Source organism: Coregonus lavaretus, assembly GCF_964263955.1.
Source record: "Coregonus lavaretus genome assembly, chromosome: 22".
Classification (NCBI taxonomy): domain Eukaryota; kingdom Metazoa; phylum Chordata; class Actinopteri; order Salmoniformes; family Salmonidae; genus Coregonus; species Coregonus lavaretus.
This window is the reverse complement of record NC_140009.1, coordinates 12,220,638-12,247,313: the sequence shown is the minus strand read 5'-3', so window position 1 is coordinate 12,247,313 and position 26,676 is coordinate 12,220,638. Positions and strand designations below refer to the sequence as shown.

The following is a 26,676-nucleotide window of genomic DNA, read 5'->3' as shown; positions in this document are numbered from 1 at the left end:
CCCAGCCTAAATATTTAATGGACTTTCCAGGGTGACCTTGTACAGTCCACACAAAGACAAAGGGACACACCCCTCCCTCCCCTCTCCCTCACTTCCCTCCTCTTTAACAATAAAGGAAAGAGAAGAAAACCAAAACAACTTTTATAGACTCAATCTCCCTCTCCCAGAGAGAGCTGTTCCCACAGTGACAGGATAGAATGCCTGGAGGACAATACCATCTTAGTACATAGTGCGGGGGGGGGGGGGATTCGGGTGGTGAATGGTAGAACCAAAGCCTTGGGTACAGCATGAGATAAAGAAAGATTAGACAGAGTTTCTGTCATTAAAGAAAGCAGCTATTGGAGTCATACATTTAAAAAATGTCATTGAAAGTTGTTATATTTGGCTCCCAGAGCAAATATAGCCTTATGACATCACTGTCTAATCCTTCTTCATCTGGTTATAGCCTGAGGTAAGGAGTAGTATATCATTTCAGAACACAGCCACAGGACTCTACACTGACATATTTTCCCAAGGAGCTTTAGTGGGGTGGAGGATTAAGTAGAAGTTACCCCTGAACACTCATACAGGGTCACCGCACTAATGGTTAAGATTAGGATTGGAGGAGTGAGAGCAATCTGATCCTAGACCTGTGGTGGAGGGCAAATTCTACCTTGACTGTCAATGGGGCAGTGTGAATGGGATAGTGCCTGAGGTGAGAACCATGAGCACCTCTACCTACCTATGGAATCATGACTAATCTCACCTCCAGAGGGCCTGTGAAAACATGACTGTGTGTGTATGTGTGTGTGTGCGTTCACATGTGTGAGTGATTGGGAGTGTCCTGACCCCCTCTACACTACATTCCCACACACAGTGTAGTGGAAGAATGAGAGAATGAGATACTCGTGATTTATGACATTGTTTGGATGGCTGACCATCTGTGGGCTATCACAGGGGTCAAACACACCTTATCTGTGGCTTTCTCTGGGGTGGGACCTTCCCATAGAACCCTAGGAGCAAGGACACCTTGGAGGCGTGAAGACAGATGAAAACGTGAAATCGACGAAATGAATGTTACTGTGTGAATTAAATTGTCATGTTTGGATTGTTTCAAGAGTTCATAAAGAGATACACATTTTAATATGTTTTATTGTACTATAAGTGCTATGGATTGTTACAGAGAAACTGTTATTTTGTTCGTCGGCCACGGATAGTTCAAAGAGCAGTGACACAGGGGTGCGCTCCTATCATTTGAATTGAGTTGATTAGATTAGAACCTGGTTGTGTTTTCCAGTCTTTTGTTTTTACTAGCAAAGTGCAAAGACATTTTCGTTCAAGTTTCTGCTTGAATTTGGTTAAAAGGACAGTGAATTGGTTCATACTTTGAGAACATGTTCCCAAGCTCCTGTGTGTATCAGACACAGTTTTTTCTCTTAGAGATTATTCTGAACTGAAGACGTGTATCCACGTTAAGTCTTAGCCTATTGGTGATAGTCATTTACTCTGAGTAGTCTGTAATGTGTCTTGTAGTTCATGTACACTGTAATTGTTTGAATGATAATTATTTAGTGACAAATTATATTAGTTGAATTGAGTAAATGCATTCCTCGTTTTACAGAGTAGTTCTTTGATTGATTATACGTTCATAATTTAGTAAGTCTATTGATAGATGTTATATAACCTACACATGCTTGGGTAACACCTTGACATCTCTGATCTGCTTGCCTCAATAAATTAATGGTAGAACATTGGTTGCCAGGATTAGCAATTTGTATCTAGTCTCTTAATAATTGCATAAGGTGCAAGTTAGACACATGTTCATTATAGCCATACTACGTGGTGATGAGAGGCTAGCTACCTTGACTAGATCCTCTAGAGACAGGGCCTGTTGCATTTATTCACATAATATTGGAGTCAAATTGATAAATGTAGTTTATTATTATATATAGTAAATGGTGACCCGTCCTCAGACGATGGGGATTTCTACACCCCTACACAGCTGTCCCCCTGAGCAGCATGATTCACTAGGCAGGGTTGGGCCCATCGTTAGATGGTCACGGTCATTCATAGAAAGGTCAGAGTTACTAAATCATCCAGTGGATGGGCTGTAAGTTGCACAATAGATTGTATTATAGTAGAATACATTCACTTACAAGTGTCCCTACTTTTGGACAGTTTAAGGATATCTGTATTTCTGCCCTGTCTTGGTATAGCAAGGCTTCACAGTCACCTAAAACAGCAGTACAACCTGGCATGCCTCTATCTCAGAGATGATGTCCTAGTTGATGGTGGGCAACGGCCCAGGACATGAATCACTGCTCTGCCACTGGGTTATAATCACTCAGGGAGCTATAAATCTCCATCTGTGTGTGTGTTGTGTGTGTGGTGTGTGTGAGTGTTTGTGTCTGTGTGTTGTGTGTTCAACAGGGTGGTTGATGATATTGCTTTATGATTACAGTGTTTCAACAAGCCGATAGCGGCTCACAAAGCATGGCTCGCCCAGCCAAAACATCACAGATACATGTTTAATTCAGCGAGAGAGGGAGGGAGAAAGATAAAGCACGATACAGGCCGAGGGAGAGAGAGGGAGAGAGAGAGAGAGAGAGAGAGAGAGAGAGAGAGAGAGAGAGAGAGAGAGAGAGAGAGAGAGAGAGAGAGAGAGAGAGAGAGAGAGAGAGAGAGAGAAAGCGAGAGAGAAAGCGAGAGAGAGAGAGAGAGAGAGAAAGCAAGAGAGAGAGAGAGATAAAGTGAGAGAGATAGAGAGAAAGCGAGAGAGTGAGAGAGCGAGAGAAAGCGAGAGAAAGCGAGCGAGAGAGCGAGAGAGAGAAAGCGAGAGAGAGAAGGCGAGAGAGAGAAAGCGAGAGAGAAAGCGAGCGAGAGAGCGAGAGAGAGAGAGAGAGAGAAAGCGAGAGAGCGAGTTTGAGTTTTATAAAACCTTTATTTTATACTTAATTATTAACACAAATAATGGCACACTGTGCCTTTTCAGAAATTAAACAACACATTTAAATAAAATAAAATAAATATATAAAAATATAAAATAATTGGATATATACAGTTGAAGTCAGAAGTTTACATACACTTAGGTTGGAGTCATTAAAACTAGTTTTTCAACTACTCCACACATTTCTTGTTAACAAACTATAGTTTTGGCTAGTCGGTTAGGACATCTACTTTGTGCATGACACAAGTAATTTTTCCAACAATTGTTTACAGACACATTATTTCAATTATAATTCACTGTATCACAATTCCAGTGGGTCAGAAGTTTACATACACTAAGTTGACTGTGCCTTTAAACAGCTTGGAAATTTCCAGAAAATGATGTCATGGTTTTAGAAGCTTCTGATAGGCTAATTGACATCATTTGAGTCAATTGGAGGTGTACCTGTGGATGTATTTCAAGGCCTACCTTCAAACCCAGTGCCTCTTTGCTTGACATCATGGGGAAATAAAAAGAAATCAGCCAAGACCTCAGAAAATAAATTGTAGACCTCCACAAGTCTGGTTCATCCTTGGGAGCAATTTCCAAATGCCTGAAGGTACCACATTCATCTGTACAAACAATAGTACACAAGTATATACACCATGGGACCACACAGCCGTCATACCGCTCAGGAAGGAGACACGTTCTGTCTCCTAGAGATTAACGTACTTTGATGCGAAAAGTGCAAATCAATCCCAGAACAACAGCAAAGGACCTTGTGAAGATGCTGGAGGAAACCTATCAACCATGAGCCTCAAACTATCCACCTCTACTTGATTTTTCACTAAAATAACTACATCATCAGCATAGGCTGAGAGACGAATAGGAGGAATATCCTCTGAAAGGTACACCCCTTCAATGCAACTTCTAATGCTATTTAGTAGTGGCTCTATTGCGATGGCATATAACATTCCTGACAAAGAACACCCCTGCCTGATACCTCTACACACTTTAAAAGGAGCACTCATGCCACCGTTAACTTTCAGTACAATAAAACCAGAGCTGAAACCAAATGCCTCAAAAGTGCGCCATAAGTATTGATGTTCAACTCGGTCAAATGCCTTTTCCTGATCAACTGAAATTAGACCAGCATCTAACCCAATAGCCCTAGAGACTTCCAAAAAATTCCCTATCTGCCTGCCGGGAACACAGTAGGACTGGTCCGTATGTATTATTTGCCCCATCACCTCCCTCAGCATGTTGGACAAAGCCTTGGACAGGATCTTATAATCAGTGCACAATAAAGCCACCGGTCTCCAGTTCTTTACCTCCCTAGGGGTGAAATTTTACTGACTCAATAAAAAATTAACTTTCAGGAAAAAAATCTGTTAAATTATATTCCTGCATATTTTTCTTCCCTTTTGTCAATTTCAGAAATTGACATACCTTCTCAATCCCATACCTCCCTTCCACACCATTTCTCTCGCTACTTTGTTGTGATGCGTCAGATGACTCACAACTTCATCATCTCTACAACCTGTTTATCCTCAACTGATTTATCAATCTCTACCTTCCTTTTAGAATTAGAACCTTCATCACCCCTTAAATTCTTCCTCTTACTCCTCGGTACGTTGAAAACAGCTGCTTCATTTTCCATTGTTTCAATCTCCTCTTGAACTCCAAATTCATTTTCCAGGACCGACTCAGCGACCCCAGTCGCAGTCTCACCGGCTGTTTCCCCTCCCTCTTTGTTCTGATCTACCACAATTGCCCCCGTATCCACACTGCTTTCCTTTCCTACTTTTCCAACCATATCTGCCCACCTTCTCCCTTCCCCTGAACCCTTAGCATGTTCTTCCCTTCGCAGTGGTGCATTAGCTGCACCAGCGCTAGAGTTGCTACCGGGCTCTGCGCGCTCATTCTCAGGACAATAACGTACCAAATGCCCCTCTCTTCCACAGCCAAAGCATTTAATTGATTCAGTAGAAGCATAGAAAAAATCATACAATGTGATTTTATGGATTTTTGTTTTAGATTCCGTCTCTCACAGTTGAAGTGTACCTATGATAAAAATTACAGACCTCTACATGCTTTGTAAGTAGGAAAATCGGCAAAAATCGGCAGTGTATCAAATACTTGTTTTCCCCACTGTACGTGCTTAGTGACAGTGAGACAAGATTAACATTTACATTTACGTCATTTAGCAGACGCTCTTATCCAGAGCGACTTACAGTTAGTGAGTGCATACATTATTTTTATTTTTTCATACTAGCCCCCCGTGGGAATCGAACCCACAACCCTGGCGTTGCAAACGCCATGCTCTACCAACTGAGCTACATCCCTGCCGGCCATTCCCTCCCCTACCCTGGACGACGCTGGGCCAATTGTGCGCCGCCCCATGGGCCCAAGATAACCTTAAAACAACTAAACTAATCAATATACAGTGAGGGAAAAAAGTATTTGATCCCCTGCTGATTTTGTACGTTTTCCCACTGACAAAGACATGATCAGTCTATAATTTTAATGGTAGGTTTATTTGAACAGTGAGAGACAGAATAACAACAAATAAATCCAGAAAAACGCATGTCAAAAATGTTATAAATTGATTTGCATTTTAATGAGGGAAATAAGTATTTGACCCCCTCTCAATCAGAAAGATTTCTGGCTCCCAAGTGTCTTTTATACAGGTAATGAGCTGAGATTAGGAGCACACTCTTAAAGGGAGTGCTCCTAATCTCAGTTTGTTACCTGTATAAAAGACACCTGTCCACAGAAGCAATCAATCAATCAGATTCCAAACTCTCCACCATGGCCAAGACCAAAGAGCTCTCCAAGGATTTTAGGGATAAGATCGTAGACCTACACAAGGCTGGAATGGGCTATAAGACCATCGCCAAGCAGCTTGGTGAGAAGGTGACAACCGTTGGTGCGATTATTCGCAAATGGAAGAAACACAAAAGAACTGTAAATCTCCCTCGGCCTGGGGCTCCATGCAAGATCTCACCTCGTGGAGTTGCAATGATCATGAGAACGGTGAGGAATCAGCCCAGAACTACACGGGAGGATCTTGTCAATGATCTCAAGGCAGCTGGGACCATAGTCACCAAGAAAACAATTGGTAACACACTACGCCGTGAAGGACTGAAATCCTGCAGCGCCTGCAAGGTCCCCCTGCTCAAGAAAGCACATATACAGGCCCGTCTTAAGTTTGCCAATGAACGTCTGAATGATTCAGAGGAGAACTGGGTGAAAGTGTTGTGGTCAGATGAGACCAAAATTGAGCTCTTTGGCATCAACTCAACTCGCTGTGTTTGGAGCAGGAGGAATGCTGCCTATGACCCCAAGAACACCATCCCCACCGTCAAACATGGAGGTGGAAACATTATGCTTTGGGGGTGTTTTTCTGCTAAGGGGACAGGACAACTTCACTGCATCAAAGGGACGATGGACGGGGCCATGTACCGTCAAATCTTGGGTGAGAACCTCCTTCCCTCAGCCAGGGCATTGAAAATGGGTCGTGGATGGGTATTCCAGCATAACAATGACCCAAAAACACACGGCCAAGGCAACAAAGGAGTGGCTCAAGAAGAAGCACATTAAGGTCCTGGAGTGGCCTAGCCAGTCTCCAGACCTTAATCCCATAGAAAATCTGTGGAGGGAGCTGAAGGTTCGAGTTGCCAAACGTCAGCCTCGAAACCTTAATGACTTGGAGAAGATCTGCAAAGAGGAGTGGGACAAAATCCCTCCTGAGATGTGTACAAACCTGGTGGCCAACTACAAGAAACGTCTGACCTCTGTGATTGCCAACAAGGGTTTTGTCACCAAGTAATAAGTCATGTTTTGAAGAGGGGTCAAATACTTATTTCCCTCATTAAAATGCAAATCAATTTATAACATTTTTGACATTCATTTTTCTGTATTTTTTTGTTGTTATTCTGTCTCTCACTGTTCAAATAAACCTACCATTAAAATTATAGACTGATCATGTCTTTGTCAGTGGGCAAACGTACAAAATCAGCAGGGGATCAAATACTTTTTTCCCTCACTGTATATATATATATACACACACACATACACACACTGAAAACACCAAAACCCAATAGAGTGAAAAAATGTCAGTCACTCCCACAATCGCTCCTGCTTCCCGACTCACTCAAACGAGAGAGAGAGAGAGAGAGAGAGAGAGAGAGAGAGAGAGAGAGAGAGAGAGAGAGAGAGAGAGAAAAACTAATAACAATGTGGTCTATAGAGAACAGATCTTCAGGGTCTGTCTCCTGATCCACTCTTCAATATCTCTACCCCAATAACCCAAACACAGGGGCCACTATGATCACAGACTAGACTTCCACCATGAGACACCGGTGATGTTGTCTGTGTGTTTATAAAGGTATAACACCTATACTCACAGCAATGAGGATCTGTGTTCCACTGTGTAGGACCTCTATGTACTGGTACTCCATGAGACAGCCCATGACAGAGATGTAGGACTGGCTGTCCACGGTGCGGACACCTGGCTGGGTCATCTCTCTCCTCACACACCCTGGACCGTGTTCACTCCACCACGAGTGGTGAGCCGAGATGTTAAACGTCAGCATGTCACTGTCCTGTAACAAGAGGTAACACACATGTTGAATACACGCATTAACATGTAACAAAATATACACAGACAAACATACACACATTTGTAAATAGACGAACACACATGGAACTGCACAAACACACACACACACACACACACACACACAAACGTCAATCAATACCCCAATACAGCAATCTAACCCCACAGCTGCCCCACAGCCAGAAGGTCTAACTGAGAAGCTCCCTATTAACACTGTCATTGTTATTCACTCATACACCCTAAGGCACAAATCAATCCTCCACATGACTAGATCCAAGGTTAATTCACAGGGAGGGATCACTGTCGGGGTGTGTGTGTGTGTGTGTACTATCATTACAGGGTTTGAATGAGTCAGAAGGTGTGTGTAGGGGGGATGGTATATGGTGGTAGGGGGTGCATAGCGGATTTGGTTGGGGCCAGAATCAGGATCAGTGTGTGTCGTCCATTAGCTGTCTACCCTCCCGGCCAATATATTCAGTGTTGGGAGAGCAGGCTGGCTCCATCTGTTGTGTTGCAGCCCAGCCCCAGCCCCCAGCAGCTGGCCTCTACACACCTCATTATACAAGCAGAGAACAGGCTGAGCCGGGGCCCACCACACCCACCAACCCACCCACACACACACACACACACACACACACACACCTCTGTCCCCAACCAACCACAGATCCAACTATTTGGGGCATGAATATTCATTTTCACTCAGATCAATGTAGATCCCCATCACTGACTGAGTCCATCTGGGTGTGACGAAGAGACACAGAGCTGATCAACAAAGGACAGGGAGGGAATGGACAAAGGAGAGGAGTGGAGTGGAGGAGGAGGGGTCAGGCCAGGGTGCGACAGGAAAGAAGGGAGAGCGAGAGTAAAATAGAAATGGACAGAGAAGAGGAGAAAAGAGCAGAGGAGTCGAGGAGGGGGAAGAGGAAAGGATGGATATAATAAAAATAAATAATATGCCATTTAGCAGACGCTTTTATCCAAAGCGACTTACAGTCGTGCGTGCATACATTCTTTTTTTTTGTGTATGGGTGGTCCCGGGGATCGAACCCACTACCTTGGCGTTACAAGCGCCGTGCTCTACCAGCACGATGGATGGATGATGGATGGATGGATGGATGAAGTGATGGAAGGGGAGGTGACAGCACACACATACTGTACCTCTCTTTGTCCAGATTAACACTTCATCTGCAAAAAGGAACCCCGGGAGAGCAGTTGAGATTTGGAGCAACCAGACTGGATGGTGCAAAGTGCAGTCATAGTGTGTGTGTGTGTGTGTGTGCTTAGAAGGGAGGGGTGATGTGTTTCAGTAGGTGAAATGGACAGCTTGATCCTTGGACAGAGACGGGTCAGTATAGTGTGAGAGCCCTCTATATAGTGAAGTTGACTGAAGTATACAAAGGAAAACCAAACCACTCTTTCACATCTTCTGTCATGTTTTATTACAATGTCGTTATCTCTTCTTAGCAGCGTGAGCTTTGGCATAATAAAATCTAAGACACTAACTGGCTAAATATTTGGGTATACCAGACAAAGCCAAATTGCCTGAGACACACTCACGCACAGACTGTCCATAAGGCCATAAGATTCGGAGTAGGCCTATTAGTGTGTCACAGAGTGTTTTCGGTGTTAGCCCTCTAATTGGACGAGGAGCTGATTTAACCCCTCGTAGCCTGACTGTGACTCCACATGAGACAGATAGGACACCCGGGGTTAACCCTGGACAGGGGTGGGACAGTGTCATGAGAACTAGGGCAAATATAGCTAACTAGTATCAGCCTAACACACGGCAGCATGATGGCAGAATGAAAGCAGCATGAGCAGTTAACTACAGCCTATCTTTATATGTCTAACTCTCTCTAGTTTTCTATTTCTCTCTCTCTCTCACACACACACACACACACACACACACACACACACACACACACACACACCTCTCTTCCTCCTGATGGAGCACCACACACAAACACACACACACACACTCACACACACACACACACACACACACACACACACACCTCTCTTCCTCCTGATGGAGCACCACACACAAACACACACACACACACACACACACACACACACACACACACACACACACACACACACACACACCTCTCTTCCTCCTGATGGAGCACCACACACACACACACACACACACACACACCTCTCTTCCTCCTGATGGAGCACCACACACACACACACACACACACACACACACACACACACACACACACACACACACACCTCTCTTCCTCCTGATGGAGCACCACACACAAACACACACACACACACACACACACCTCTCTTCCTCCTGATGGAGCACCACACACAAACACACAGTTCAGATATGATCAAACAGTCTCAGCACTCAGATCACTTCTCACACTGGGAGCAGAGAGGGGAAATTACCATAATCCCAAATGCAACACTCTGTCGGCACGGAAACAGAGACTCAGGAGACCTGTTAGGGTGTGTGTATGTGTGTGTGGCAGTGGGGCATCTTTCTGAGGCTGAGCCCTCTACTCTCTGAACCCTGACACTGAGAATCTTGGAATATGTTTTCCACCACCTGGCTCCCACCTCCCTAGAATGACCACATGTTTTATTCAATGTCACATAAATATATAGACAGACTGTATCTCAAAATGGTGGAAGATACACACAAGTCATGGGAGCTCCAAGATGGAGGACAATTGTCCTGTAGTGTAGTTGCCCTGTAGTGTAGTTGACCTGTAGTTGACCTGTAGTGTAGTTGCCCTGTAGTGTAGTTGACCTGTAGTTGACCTGTAGTGTAGTTGCCCTGTAGTGTAGTTGACCTATAGTTGACCTGTAGTGTATTTGACCAGTAGTGTAGTTGACCTATAGTTGACCTGTAGTATATTTGACCAGTAGTGTAGTTGACCTGTAGTGTATTTGACCAGTAGTGTAGTTGACCTGTAGTGTAGTTGACCTTTAGACTAGTTTACCTATAGTTGCCCTGTAGTATAGTGGACCTGTAGTGTAGTTGACCTATAGTTGACCAGTAGTGTAGTTGACCTTTAGACTAGTTTACCTATAGTTGCCCTGTAGTATAGTGGACCTGTAGTGTAGTTGACCTATAGTTGACCAGTAGTGTAGTTTACCTGTAGTGTATTTGACCAGTAGTGTAGTTGACCAGTAGTGTAGTTGACCTGTAGTGTATTTGACCAGTAGTGTAGTTGACCTATATTTGACCTGTAGTGTAGTGACCTATAGTTGACCTGTAGGGTGGTTGACCTGTAGTGTAGTATGATGTCTTTTCACAGTGTTGTAGGAACAAGGTTAAATCTATTAGATAGGTAATTATTGGTGCCGCAGAGTCTGAATGCCAAGGATTCCAGTATGTCGAGGGAGCTTACTGGGGTTTATCTTAGAATGATTGATAGATATAATATGCTGACTTAGGGTACAAGGTAATAACATCAAAGAAGGGAGTGCGAACTGATGGTTACCAGATGTTTTTGAAGAAACCTGTTAACATGAAGTATATAAACTGAGATGTTTTCTTTGTCTAGTAGTTCGGATGACAAGAGGTGAAGCATGTGCCATTTGTTAGACGAATCTGGTACCATATCTATTAAATATTTTGTATCAACTCTCCATATAATTGTTTAAGTATATTCTTGCATCCTGAATTACTTGATACCCGAGAAACTCATCATAACATGTAGTTGACCTATAGTTGACCTGTAGTGTAGTTGACCTATAGTTGACCAGTAGTGTAGTTGACCTGTAGTGTATTTGACCAGTAGTGTAGTTGACCTGTAGTGTATTTGACCAGTAGTGTAGTTGACCTTTAGACTAGTTGACCTATAGTTGACCTGTAGTGTAGTTGACCTGTAGTTGACCTGTGAGTCAGAGAGAATAGGGCCTACCTTGGTCAAGCCTCCCACATCCAGGTAGTAACAGATGATGAAGACATTCCAGGCCACCCAGAGAGCCATCCACACTGTGTACTGTATAGGACACAAATACACACCGGTTCACCACATGTTAACTACATGCATGGTGGAACACATAAACACTTACAGACACATAGGTTCATAAAACATCTGAACACATCATACACTGAAATAAGTCAGAACAGAAATGAAAGATCTCAGACTCAATGCTTCGATCCCAGTCTGTGTCACAACCGGCCGTGACCGGGAATCACATAGGGCGGCGCACAATTGGCCCAGCGTCGTCCGGGTTAGGGGAGGGTTTGGCCGGGGGTGGAGTGGGGGCTTTACTTGGCTCATCGCGCTCTAGCGACTCCTTGTGGCGGGCCGGGTGCAGCTGGCTTCCGGGTTAAGCGGGCGGGTGTTAAGGAGCGCGGTTTGGCGGGTCATGTTTCGGAGGACGCATGACTCGACCTTCACCTCTCCCGAGCCCGTTGGGGAGATGCAGCAATGAGACAAGATCGTAATTGAAAATGGGAGAAAAAAGGGGGTAAAATACAACAACAATAAAGAACAACAAAAAAAAGAAATGAAAGATCTCTGTGTGAATGGTGTTATGGAACACACTCTACACTGCACTACATTTACATTTGACATTTAAGTCATTTAGCAGACGCTATTATCCAGAGCGACTTACAAATAGTCGCACTACAACGTTAATTGATTAATGTGTAATACCCCCTCTGGCCTTCATGCTAAAGCTGCTGTAAGTCCATTAAGACTTGAAGGAGTTAGGTTTTAAACCAGCTGAGGGTTTAATGGACGGGCATAAACAGGTCTTAAGATAGAATTCAATTAGCAGTGTAGGTAGGTGGGTGGAGGTAGGCTCTGGGGACACTGGGCATGATGGTAGGTTACAAACAACAAACTAGCCTATATTCTGCATCTGAGACACTTTGAAAAAAGCGATATATCAATCCAATCCATCATCACCCATCAATATGCTCTTTCTGACAGGAAGTTGCTAACCAAACTTCCACCCAAGGCTGAACTTCCACCCAAGGCTGAACCCTGTGAACAGTGATTCACCCTGCGTCATACATCACTCCCTGGTGAGTGAACATGTCAACGCTGATAGAGACAGTAGACAACTTCCCCTCCCTACTCATCCTAACCTAAAGACAGTAGAGAACTTGCCCTCCCTACTCATTGTAACTAAAGAGAGTAGAGAACTTGCCCTCCCTACTCATTGTAACTAAAGACAGTAGAGAACTTACCCTCCCTACTCATCCTAACCTAAAGACAGTAGAGAACTTACCCTCCCTACTCATCCGAACCTAAAGACATGTAGAGAACTTACCCTCCCTACTCATCCTAACCTAAAGACATGTAACATGTTGAGTCACCAAATCCCTTCCCTCCTTTTTTCAAGAACGCTGACACACAAGTATTCTCCCTCTATCTGCTCTTGCCTTTGGTTACTCTCTCCATTCCACTCCTCTCCCTTCTCTTTTCATCCTCCCTCCTTTTTCCTAAGAAAGCTGACACTATTCCTTCCTTCTTCCTTCTCCTCCCTCCATCCTCTCTTGCCTTTGGTTATTCTCCTCCCTCCATCCTCTCTTGCCTTTGGTTATTCTCCTCCCTCCATCCTCTCTTGCCTTTGGTTATTCTCCTCCCTCCGACCTCTCACACATTCCTTCCAATCTCTGTCTTTCCCTTCTCCCTCACCCTTTGATTTTCTTTCCACATTAACACCCAAATTGAACGTTGCTAAAATACTTTTTATGTCTTTGTGAATCTTTTATTGTTTCTTAGCTTCATACATCCTGTTTTAATTTAATAAAATAGAAATATGCACTTCCTGTAATGATCTTCTAACTCCAAAAGACTTCAAATATTCATACCCTGTCTGGGAGCTATGCTAGAGAATTCTAGTGTTCTTCAATCTAGAACCTTCTGCTGTTCCTTAATCTAGAACATTAGTATTCTTCAATCTTCCAGTGTTCTTCAATGTAGAACATTCTAGTGTTCTTCAATCTAGAATAATATAGTGTTCTTCAATATAGAACCTTTCGGTGTTCCTTAATATACAATGAACAAAAATATAAACACAACATGTAAAGTGTTTCATGAGCTGAAATAAAAAATCCCAGACATTATCTATACACACAAAAAACGTATTTCTCAAAAATATGGTGCACAAATTTGTTTACATCCATATTGGTGAGCATTTCTCCTTTGCCAAGATAATCCATCCACCTTACAGGTGTGGCATATCAAGAAGCTGATTAAACAGCATGATCATTACACAGGTGCACCTTGTGCTGGGGATAATAAAAGGCCACTTTAAAATGTGCAGTTTTGTCACACAACACAATGCCACAAATGTCTCAAGTTTTGAGGGAGCTGTTGCCAGATATTTTAATGTTAATTTCTCTACCATAAGCTGACTCCAACGTCGTTTTAGAGAATTTGGCAGTATGTCCAACCGGCCTCACAACCGCAGACCATGTGTAACCCCGCCAGCCCAGGACCTCCACATCAGGCTTCTTCGCCTACGAAATCGTCTGAGGAGCGGTGGGGGGAGGGGTGCTGAGGAGTATTTCTGTCTGTAATGAAGCCCTGATTGGCTGGGCCAGGCTCCCCAGTGGGTGGGCCTATGTCCTCATGGGCCCACCCATGGCTGCACCCCTGCCCAGTCATGTGAAATCCATAGATTAGGGCCTAGTACATTTATTTACATTGACTGATTTGCTTATATGAAGTGTAACTCAGTAAAATCTTTTAAATTATTGCATGTAGCATTTATATTTTTGTTCAGTATAGAACATTAGTGTTCTTCAATCTAGAACCTTCTAGGACATTCCATTGTGTTTTTCAAACCTGGTCCTGGAGTGCTACAAGATGGCTTTTGTTCTTGCCCAGTACTAACACACCTAATTCAGCTAATCAAGAGGTGCTGTAACCCCCACCCCTAACCCCTCAGATTTAACCAAATCCTAAATCCAGCTGGATTTGTGCTGAGGTGGGCTTTAGGGTGCACTCTGAGTGTGAAATGAATGAGTTGAGTCATTAATTACATGTAATTACTGATGGATTAATAGATTAAGACGACAAACAATGTGTTCAGGGAAAGGGCCGGGGATCTTGGGAGTTTGGATAAACTGTTAAATACAATTTAGGCTGACACGTATGTGTACATACATGTGTGCGTCAGTGTGTGTGTGTGTATGTGTGTGTTTGTACTCACCACCACAATGTAGCGTGGTCGGTACTGTATGGTGCCGAAGAGGCCAAGGATGACGATGATGATGTGGAAGAAGTTGGCCAGAATGGGCGCCCACTGGTACCCCAGGAAGTCAAACACCTGTCTCTCCAATGCCACCAACTGCAGAGAGAGAGGGCGAGAGCGAGAGCGAGAGCGAGGAAGGGAAGGGGAGGGTTAGAAAGACTGAACTTGGGTGATGAAAGTAAATTACATCCAATTGAGCAAGGAATCTCCAAAGTACACTATAGGCAAGGTCCATTACCCAACCAACCACAACGTACAACAACAGTATCCTATAATCCAATGTGACACATCCATCCACATCCAAATGAAAGAATGCATCAGCGTAATCATCCATTCAGAATTTAATCAGTCTTATTTCCACCCAGCCCTGAATCACTGAATGTGACTGTGAGATGTGGCCTCAGAACACAAGACTCCTCCAGCTGAGACTCTATATTGCCCAGAGGGACACAGACCTACACAAATACAGCTTTCATCAAGATAACACAAACCCTTAGGGCCTACTCCCTGCACACACACATACACTACATTACCAAAAGTATGTGGACGCCTGCTCGTCGAACATCTAATTCCAAAATAATGGGTATTAACGCTATAACAGCCTCCATTCTTCTGGGAAGGCTTTCCACTAGATGTTGGAACATTGCTGCGGAGACTTGCTTCCATTCAGCCACAAGAGCATTAGTGAGGTCGGGCACTGATGTTGGGCGATTAGGCCTGGCTCGCAGTCGGCGTTCCAATTCATCCCAAAGGTGTTCGATAAGTTTGAGGTCAGGGCTCTGTGCAGGCCAGTCAAGTTCTTCCACACGGTCTCGACAAACCATTTCTGTATGGACCTCGCCTTGTGCACGGGGGCATTGCCATGCTGAAACAGGAAAGATTTATCTTCACTGGGACTAAGGGGTCTAGCCCAAACCATGTCCAGAGTCCAATGGCGGCGAGCTTTACACCACTCCAGCCGACGCTTGGCATTGCGCATGGTGATCTTAGGCTTGTGTGCGGCTGCTCGGCAATGGAAACAAATTTCATGAAGCTCCTGACGAACAGGTCTTGTGCTGACGTTGTTTCCAGAGGCAGTTTGGAAGTCGGTAGTGAGTGTTGCAACCGAGGACAGACGATTTTTACACGCTACACAGTTTAGCACTCGGCGGTCCCATTCTGTGAGCTTGTGTGGCCTACCACTTCGTGCTGAGCCGTTGTTGCTCCTAGACATTTCCACTTCACAATAACAGCACTTACAGTTGACCAGGGCAGCTCTAGCAGGGCGGAAATGTTACGAACTGACTTGTTAAAAAGGTCACTATGACTGTGCCACGTTGAAAGTCACTGAGCTCTTCAGTAAGGCCATTCTACTGCCAATGTTTGTCTATGGAGATTGCATGGCTGTGTGCTCGATTTTATACACCTGGCAGCAACGGGTGTGGCTGAAATAGCCGAATCCACTAATTTGAAGGGGTGTCCACATACTTTTGTATATATAGTGTGTATGCACCAACGCACACAGTCTCAGCTCTAACACTGTTATAGCCAGAGTGCTTGCAGGCAGTGTAAGTTATGAGAGAAAAGGCGTTTAGTGAAATAAACAATGACAGATTCATTGATTGGAACGCTGAGCCAAAGGAAAGAACAAGGTTTTCTAGACTTCCTGCCAGAAGCCTCCAGGTCAGTAATGGGAGCGTTATGGGAACGTTATGGGAGTGTTATGGGAGCATTATGAGAACGTTATGTGAGAACAGGGCCTTTTGTAATAATACCTCACCACACATTAAAAAATACACAAAATATACACACACAACCCACACACATGAATGCAGGCACACACACACATAAATATGACTATAAGCCCTCCACAATTAAAGGAGGAAAACACATTCTGCCTCCCCTCCAGACTGCCAGTGCTTTGACATTCTCCCTGACAGAATAAAAAACCAAGTAGGTTGCACCTTTTAGACGGCGAGTCCCTATATGCATCAACTCCATAGTGTTTTGGGGGGGAAACACAGGGGGAATGGAGTATGGTACAGGTGTTTAATTATAATTATGTCACTAAGGAGCAGTGTGTGTGTGCCTGTGGCGACGGTGTGTTTGCGGCATGTGTCGACATGCCAGCGCCAGCCAACCACACCATGATGGATGAGGGAGAGAGGAATCCTGTCGCCGTGACGATGACAGACACACACACACATACACACACACAGCCAATATCACTGATGTTAATGAGATGGAAATGTTAACATGGGCCTTGTGAAGCAGGTTCGGGTGTGACAGGAGGAGAGAGAGAGAGAAAGCGAGAAACGGAGAGAAGGAGAGGGTGAGAGGCAATCAAATGCTTCATACAAAACTTGGATGGGCCATGTGTGGTGGATGTGGCTTCTTCCCCAGACCATGTGTGGTGGATGTGGTTTCTTGTGTGGTGGATGTGGTTTATTGTGTGGTGGATGTGGTTTCTTCCCTGGGCCATGTGTGGTGGATGTGGTTTCTTGTGTGGTGGATGTGGTTTCTTGTGTGGTGGATGTGGTTTCTTGTGAGGTGGATGTGGTTTCTTCCCCGGGCCATGTGTGGTGGATGTGGTTTCTTGTGTGGTGGATGTGGTTTCTTCCCTGGGCCATGTGTGGTGGATGTGGTTTCTTGTGTGGTGAATGTGGTTTCTTGTGTGGTGGATGTGGTTTCTTGTGAGGTGGATGTGGTTTCTTCCCCGGGCCATGTGTGGTGGAAGTGGTTTCTTGTGTGGTGGATGTAGTTTTTGATTCAGAATCACTTGCGTGTGAATGTGTGTGTGTCTGTCTCGATAACAACCTTTCTCAGAAAGCAGCGACAGCCTTTACAGACATCCTGTATGAATCACATCTGTGACGACCCTCCCACTCTGTCTGCCGTATTCTCTCTTTGCTCTTGTTTCCTTATTAGGATGCCGGTGGGCGGAGTTGGGAGGGTCGTCAACTACATCCACCACACAAGAAACCACATCCACCACACATGGTCTGGGGAAGAAGTCCCAGCATAAATGGACCTCTTCCACATTCATTGAGGAGACTCTCTCCAGGCAGATACTTTTGACTTTGGTTGTGGTATTTTTGTGGCTTTTTGGTTGTTGCTTTGGCACCTCTCAACACCTTTCCATATTACATTTATGCATGCAAACACTCACTTACACTACTGATTACTGATTACACACACCATTGTTATTTGATTTAGTTTACTTTAGTTCATAAATATATACTTTGAGTATTCCTTGTCTCCACGTGTCTCCCTTTTGTTACGAACTTGAGCCGGTTCGTGACACATCTCACCTCTCCTCTTCAAAAACAACCCTCTGTTTTACTGTACTGGGTGAGTCAGAGCTCTCTGCATAGGCTGTGTGTGTGTGTGTGTGTGTGTGTGTGTGTGTGTGTAGGGGCTGGGGGTGACCTTTTTATCTCACATAAGTTTTATTGTAGGACATTGTTTGTAGAAAAGGTCATGTCACCTGGTGTTGCAGGTAAAGTATAAATCACATTCTACTATCAACAGAGGACACACAGGGGACAGAGAGAGGGAGATCTTTTCAGGGTTTTGGTTCAGTTGCTATTATAAAAAGTGCTACTCCTAGGCTATATCAAAGAAAGTTGATTGATCTTATTTCTCTGCTTCTTCCCTGTATCATTCACCCGGTGCCAGTAAAACCACTATCTATGTCACAGCTTCCTGTTCTTAATACATCTCAGTGTGTGTTGGTAGGGTGTTATCTCGAACACTCACACCCTAATTAATTCGTTATCAGACGAGGAGGAAGAGATCAAACGTCTTTCCTCTTACACATGTTCACTGTGATCTTCTCAACACTGTCTAATTCCTGTCCCATTCTCTCTCCTCCTTGACTGTGATGTTTAGGAAGCGAGGGCTTTGGGATGATTGAAATGATCGGTCTTTGATCCGAACGTCATGTGACAATGATGGGAAAGATCAAACTCCATTACAAAGCTGTGTGTGTATGTAGAGAGAAAGGAGGTAGATGGAGAGACAGACAGAGAGAGAGAGACATAGAGGGGGGGTTAGAGAGAGAGAGGGGGGGGGGGGGGTGAGAGGCCAAACCACACGACCAACAACATTAAACACTTTATGAAACACAAAGCCTTCACTATCTCATCCTGGAATATCCAAGGCCTGAGGTCATCTGCATTTGGCCTAAAGAGCAGCAACATGGACTTCACCAAAGAAAATCGGAAATACAGACATTGTCATCTTACAAGCAACATGGTATAGAGGAGACGGACCCACTGGTTGCCCTCTAGGTTACAGAGAGCTGGTAGTCCCATCCACCAAACTACCAGGTGTGAAACAGGGAAGGGACTCAGGGGGTATGCTAATTTGGTATAGAGCAGACCTAACTCACTTTATTAAATTAATCAAAACAGGAACATTTTACATTTGGCCAGAAATTCAAAAGGAAAGTATCTCAACAGAGAAAAATGTCCTCTTGTGTGCTACCTATATCCCCCCACTAGAATCCCCATACTTTAATGAAGACAGCTTCTCCATCCCGGAGGGGGAAATCAAACATTTCCAGGCCCAGGGACATGTACTAGTCTGTGGCGACCTAAATGCCAGAACTGGACAAGAACCTGACACCCTCAGCACACAGGGGGACAAACACCTACCTGGAGGTGACAGCATTCCTTCCCCATATGTCCCCCTAGGCACAACTAACTACGACAATGTAACCAACAAAAACGGGTCACATGTCCTGCAGCTCTGTCGCACGCTGGGTATGTACATAGTCAATGGTAGGCTTCGAGGGGACTCCTATGGTAGGTACACCTATAGCTCATCTCTTGGCAGTAGTACTGTAGACTACTTTATCACTGACCTCAACCCAGAGTCTCTCAGAGCGTTCACAGTCAGCACACTGACACCCCTATCAAACCACAGCAAAATCACAGTCTACTTGAACAGAGCAATACTCAATCATGAGGCATCAAAGCCAAAGGAACTGAATAATATTAAGAAATGCTATAGATGGAAGGAAAGTAGTGTCGAAACCTACCAAAAAACAATTAGGCAACAACTAATTCAATCCCTTTTAGACAACTTCCTGGACATAACGTTCCACTTTAATAGTGAAGGTGTAAACTTGGCAGTAGAAAATCTAAACAGTATATTTGACCTCTCAGCTTCCCTATCAAATCTAAAAAATATCTAACAGAAAACTGAAGAAAAGTAACAACAATGACAAATGGTTTGATGAAGAATGCAAAAACATAAGATAGAAATTGAGAAACCTATCCAACCAAAAACATAGAGACCCATAAAACCTGAACCTACGCCTTCACTATGGTGAATCACTAATACAAATACAAATACAGTACAGAAAAAGAAGGAACAGCATGTCAGATATCAGCTCAATGTAATTGAAGAATCCATAGACTCTAACCACTTCTGGGAAAATTGGAAAACACTAAACAAACAACACAAAGAGCTATCTATCCAAAACAGAGATGTATGGGTAAACCACTTCTCCAATATTTTTGGCCCTATAACAAAGAACAAACAGCAAAAAAATATACGTTATCAAATGCAAATCTTAGAATCAACTATTAAAGACTACCAGAACCCACTGGACTCTCCAATTACATAGAATGAACTACAGGACAGAATACAAACCATCCAACCCAAAAAAGCCTTGTGGTGTTGATGGTATCCTCAATGAAATGATAAAATATACAGACCACATATTCCAATTGGCTATACTTAAACTCTTTAACATCATCCTTAGCTCTGGCATCTTCCCCAATATTTGGAACCAAGGACTGATCACCCCAATCCACAAAAGTGGAGACAAATGTGACCTCAATAACTACCGTGGGATATGCGTCAACAGCATCCTTGGGAAAATCCTCTGCATTATCATTAACAGCAGACTTGTTCATTTCCTGAACTGAGCAAATGTCAAATTGGCTTTTTACCAAATTACCGTATGACAGACCACATATTTACCCTGCACACCCTAATTGACAAACAAACAAACCAAAACAAAGGCAAAGTCTTCTCATGCTTTGTTGATTTCAAAAAAGCTTTTGACTCAATTTGGCATGAGGGTCTGCTGTACAAATTGATGAAAAGTGGTGTTGGGGGGAAAACATACAATATTATAAAATCCATGTACACAAACAACAAGTGTGCGGTTAAAATGGGCAAAAAACACACCGATTTCTTTCCACAGGGCCATGGGGTGAGACAGGGATGCAGTTGAAGCCCCACCCTCTTCAACATATATATCAATGAATTTGCGAGGGCACTAGAACGGTCTGCAGCACACAGCCTCACCCTACTAGAATCTGAAGTCAAATGTCTACTGATGATCTAGTGCTTCTGTCACCAACCAAGGAGGGCCTACAGCAGCACCTAGATCTTCTGCACAGATTCTGTCAGACCTGGGCCCTGACAGTAAATCTCAGTAAGACAAAAATAATGATGTTCCAAAAAAGGTCCAGTTGCCAGGACCACAAATACAAATTCCATCTAGACACCGTTGCCCTAGAGCACACAGAAAACGATACATACCTCGGCCTAAACATCAGCGCCACAGGTAACTTCCACAAAGCTGTGAACGATCTGAGAAACAAGGCAAGAAGTGCCTTCTATGCCATCAAAAGGAACATAAAATTCGACATACCAATTAGGATCTGGCTAAAAATACTTCAATCAGTTATAGAACCCATTGCCCTTTATGTTGTGAGGTCTGGGGTCCGCTCACCAACCAAGAATTCACAAAATGGGACAAACACTAAATTGAGACTCTGCATGCAGAATTCTGCAAAAATATCCTCAGTGTACAATGAAAAACACCAAATAATGTATGCAGAGCAGAATTAAGCCGATGCCCGCTAATTATCAAAATCCAGAAAATAACCGTTAAATTCTAAAAAATAAGCGATTCCCAAACGACAGTGAAGAACAAACACCATTGTAAATACAACCCATATTTATGTTTATTTATTTACCCATTTGTACTGTAACTATTTGCACTTGTTACAACACTGTATATATACATAATATGACATTTGAAATGTCTTTATTCTTTTGGAACTCCTGAGTGTAATGTTTACTGTTCATTTTGATTGTTTATTTCACTTTTGTTTACTATCTACTTCACTTGCTTTGGCAATGTTAACATACATATCCCATGCCAATAAAGCCCTTAAATTGAAATTGAATTTGAGAGAGGGGGGGGGAAAGAAGGGGTAGAGAAAGAGAGGGAGAGAGAAGGAGAAAGATGCAGAGAGAAAGATTGTGATATACGATATCTGTTAATGATGTGGTATCACGTAGCAGTAGAGGAGATTAATTGAAGCTTAGCTTTCAGAGATTGTTTTATGGAAGAGAGAGAGTGAGAGAGTGAGAGAGAGAGAGAGAGAGACAGAGAGAGAGAGACAGAGAGAGAAACAGAGAGAGAGAGAGAGAGTGAGACAGAGAGAGAGAGAGAGAGAGAGAGAGAGAGAGAGTGAGACAGAGAGAGAGAGAGAGAGAACTGAGAGAGAGAGAGAGAGAGAGGGAGAGAGAGAGAGACAGAGAGAGAGAGAGAGACAGAGAGAGAGAGAGAGAGAGAGAGAGAGAGAGAGACAGAGAGAGAGAGAGAGACACACAGAGAGAGAGAGAGAGAGAGAGAGAGAGAGAGAGAGAGAGAGAGAGAGAGAGAGAGAGAGAGAGAGAAGAGAGAGAGAGAGAGACAACAGAGAGAGAGAGAGAGAGGAGAGAGAGAGAGAGAGAGAGAGAGAGAGAGAGAGAGAGAGAGAGAGAGAGAGACAGAGAGAGAGAACTGAGAGCACTGCTGAGGTGTGAGAGGCTTGTTGCATCCTGCCATACTCCCCCTCTAATTGCGTACCATTTATGGTTGGAGAATAGGTGTGGTAGGGAGCACACACACACTCATGTACACTTGCAGTAGGGTGGCAGAATGCTTTTAAGAGCTGCTGTAGCGGGTTCTCAGTTCCTGGAAGAGTATTGGTATCCATTTGATCAAATTCCACCCCACTTCCAAATAACCCATTTCCCATGGATTAGCTTAGGCCAACAGCGCCCACACACCAACCTGATGTGTGTGTGTGTGTGTGTGTGAGAGAGAGAGAGAGAGAGAGAGAGAGAGAGAGAGAGAGAGAGAGAGAGAGAGAGAGAGAGAGAGAGAGAAGAGGAGAGAGAGAGAGAGAGAGAGAGAGAGAGAGAGAGAGAGAGAGAGAGAGAGAGAGAGAGAGAGAGAGAGAGAGAGAGAGAGAGAGAGAGAGAGAGAGAGTGTGTGTGTGTGAGAGCTCTCTCAGTTGATTGCTGTCATCAGTGTGTGTTATTGAGTTAGCGGAGTTAGCGATAAGGCTGCTACGGCAGCTCTCTTTCCTGCCCGCACACTACACCACCAGAGAGAGAGCTGCACTCACAAAACATTACTGTATGTAGAACACACACACACAGCTATGTAGAACAGCAGTAATGACCCCTGATAACCTGGGAAGGGCTGTCAGGCAAAAAGTAATGTGTTAAAGCAAAGTGTGTGTGGTTGAGTTACAGACAGACAGACAGACAGACAGACAGACAGACAGCCAAGGAGCCAGAGAGACAGGGAGGCAGACAGACAGGAAGACAGACAGGCAAGGAGGCAGACAGACAGGTAGACAGACAGACAGACATACAGACAAGGAGCCAGAGAGACAGCGAGGCAGACAGGCAGGAAGACAGACAGGCAAGGAGACAGGCAGAGAGTAAGACAGGCAGGTAGGCAGGCAGGCAGACACAGACAGACAGACAGCAAGAGAGAGAGAAGGTATGTACACAGTGAAAGCTTGCCAATCTCTTGTATTACATTTACATTTTAGTCATTTAGCAGACGCTCTTATCCAGAGCGACTTACAGGAGCAATTAGGGTTAAGTGCCTTGCTCAAGGGCACAACGACAGATTTTTCACCTAGTCTGCTCGGGGATTAGAACCAGCGACCTTTCGGTTACTGGCACAACGCTCTTAACCACTAAGCTACCTGCCGCCCCGTCTTATTGGTCCATTATCTTACATTTACATTTACATTTTAGTCATTTAGCAGACGCTCTTATCCAGAGCGACTTACAGTTAGTGAATACATAAAATATTTTGTTTTTGTTTTTTTAATATGTTTTATTTTTTTATACTGGCCCCCCGTGGGAATCGAACCCACAACCCTGGCGTTGCAAACGCCATGTTCTATCAACTGAGCTACATCCCTGCCGGCCATTCCCTCCCCTACCCTGGACGACGCTGGGCCAATTGTGCGCCGCCCATGAGTCTCCCGGTCGCGGCCGGCTGCGACAGAGCCTGGATTGTACCGATGTGTTCACCTGGTGTTTTATCCTGGTGAAAGCTGCAGCCTCAAGGCCATTTCAACACTACGTACCCTAGGCCTACCTCTATGTTCCTATTTGTTGACAGCCAAACAGCTCCTCACACCAAGCCACTTAGAGCTTACAGCACCAGCCTGTTCACAGGCAGCCATGCCAGAGAGGCACACAATCACATATACAAATGCACTCATAGACCCACAATGTTCTTGTAGTTGTAGTTTTATAAATTGAACATGTAGACCTATCAATAAGGCATACTCTCTCAAATAATAGGGGTGCTTGGAAGTTCACCACCAAATGTTTAGCGATTAAAACATGTTTTTTAAAGAAACATTAACGCCCTAAGCCACAATTACTGCCTGTAGGATTAATGGCAGTCGTTTGGTAATAAAGATGTTCTGTGGTTCTGTAACGGTATTCATCCATTCTCTCTGAGTTAATGATCTCAGCTAGCACTGCTAATTACAGGGAACACCATTAGGGGTGGTAGAGAGATGGAATTAAGCTTACACACACACACACACACACACACACACACACACACACACACACACACACACACACACACACACACACACACACTGCACACATTTACACATACATTAATAGGCTTATAGTTTTAATGCTGAAATGGCTTGTTAGGTAATCTCTTCACATTCAAATAGCTGATTTAGTTCTGGATGCAGAGATGTATACTGAAATCTAATACATTACAGTTAGGGCTGTTTCTCCCTCCTCCCTCTCCTTTATGTACCCTTCTCCTCTGTTTCTCCCTCCTCCCTCTCCTTTATGTACCCTTCTCCTCTGTTTCTCCCTCCTCCCTCTCCTTTATGTACCCTTCTCCTCTGTTTCTCCCTCCTCCCTCTCCTTTATGTACCCTTCTACTCTGTTTCTCCCTCCTCCCTCTCCTTTATGTACCCTTCTCCTCTGTTTCTCCCTCCTCCCTCTCCTTTATGTACCCTTCTACTCTGTCTCTCCTCTCATCTTCCTCACTGCCTGAAATCAAACACACTGCTCAAAAAAATAAAGGGGACACTGAAACAACACATCCTAGATCTGAATGATTGAAATAATCTTATTAAATACTTTTTTCTTTACATAGTTGAATGTGCTGACAACAAAATCACACAAAAATTATCAATGGAAATCAAATGTATCAACCCATGGAGGTCTGGATTTGGAGTCACCCTCAAAATTAAAGTGGAAAACCACACTACAGGCTGATCCAACGTTGATGTAATGTCCTTAAAACAAGTCGAAATGAGGCTCAGTAGTGTGTGTGGCCTCCACGTGCCTGTATGACCTCCCTACAACGCCTGGGCATGCTCCTGATGAGGTGGCGGATGGTCTCCTGAGGGATCTCCTCACAGACCTGGACTAAAGCATCCGCCAACTCCTGGACAGTCTGTGGTGCAACGTGGCGTTGGTGGATGGAGCAAGACATGATGTCCCAGATGTGCTCAATTGGATTCAGGTCTGGGGAACGGGCGGGCCAGTCCATAGCATCAACGCCTTCCTCTTGCAGGAACTGCTGACACACTCCAGCCACATGAGGTCTAGCATTGTCTTGCATTAGGAGGAACCCAGGGCCAACTGCACCAGCATATGGTCTCAGGGGTCTGAGGATCTCATCTCGGTACCTAATGGCAGTCAGGCTACCTCTGGCGAGCACATGGAGGGCTGTGCGGCCCCCCAAAGAAATGCCACCCCACACCATGACTGACCCACCGCCAAACCGGTCATGCTGGAGGATGTTGCAGGCAGCAGAACGTTCTCTACGGCGTCTCCAGACTCTGTCACGTCTGTCACATGTGCTCAGTGTGAACCTGCTTTCATCTGTGAAGAGCACAGGGCGCCAATGGCGAATTTGCCAAACTTGGTGTTCTCTGGCAAATGCCAAACGTCCTGTATGGTGTTGGGCTGTAAGCACAACCCCCACCTGTGGACGTCGGGCCCTCATACCACCCTCATGGAGTCTGTTTCTGACCGTTTGAGCAGACACATGCACATTTGTGGCCTGCTGGAGGTCATTTTGCAGGGCTCTGGCAGTGCTCCTCCTGCTCCTCCTTGCACAAAGGCGGAGGTAGCAGTCCTGCTGCTGGGTTGTTGCCCTCCTACGGCCTCCTCCACGTCTCCTGATGTACTGGCCTGTCTCCTGGTAGCACCTCCATGCTCTGGACACTACGCTGACAGACACAGCAAACCTTCTTGCCACAGCTCGCATTGATGTGCCATCCTGGATGAGCTGCACTACTTGAGCCACTTGTGTGGGTTGTAGACTCCGTCTCATGCTACCACTAGAGTGAAAGCACCACCAGCATTCAAAAGTGAATAAAACATCAGCCAGGAAGCATAGGAACTGAGAAGTGGTCTGTGGTCACCACCTGCAAAACCAGTCCTTTATTGGGGGTGTCTTACTAATTGCCTATAATTTCCACCTGTTGTCTATTCCATTTGCACAACAGCATGTGAAATGTATTGTCAATCAGTGTTGCTTCCTAAGTGGACAGTTTGATTTCACAGAAGTGTGATTGACTTGGAGTTACATTGTGTTGTTTAAGTGTTCCCTTTATTTTTTTGAGCAGTGTACATTACATGTACACTCCTAGAAAAAAGGGTTATTCGG

General features: G+C 44.4%; 1 protein-coding gene across 1 annotated transcript in view; it reads right to left on the bottom strand.

The window, feature by feature from the left end:
* Positions 1-26,676, bottom strand: part of LOC311150024 (sodium/potassium-transporting ATPase subunit beta-1-interacting protein 4-like) — a gene marked incomplete at both ends in the record, with an annotated part of 99,230 nt that overhangs the window by 47,659 nt on the left and 24,895 nt on the right. The window contains 3 exons of the mRNA XM_084187267.1: positions 7,315-7,512; positions 11,417-11,497; positions 14,673-14,810. Of these exons, the coding sequence (XP_084043393.1) occupies positions 7,315-7,512; positions 11,417-11,497; positions 14,673-14,810 (417 nt within the window). The remainder of the gene's footprint in view (positions 1-7,314; positions 7,513-11,416; positions 11,498-14,672; positions 14,811-26,676) is intronic.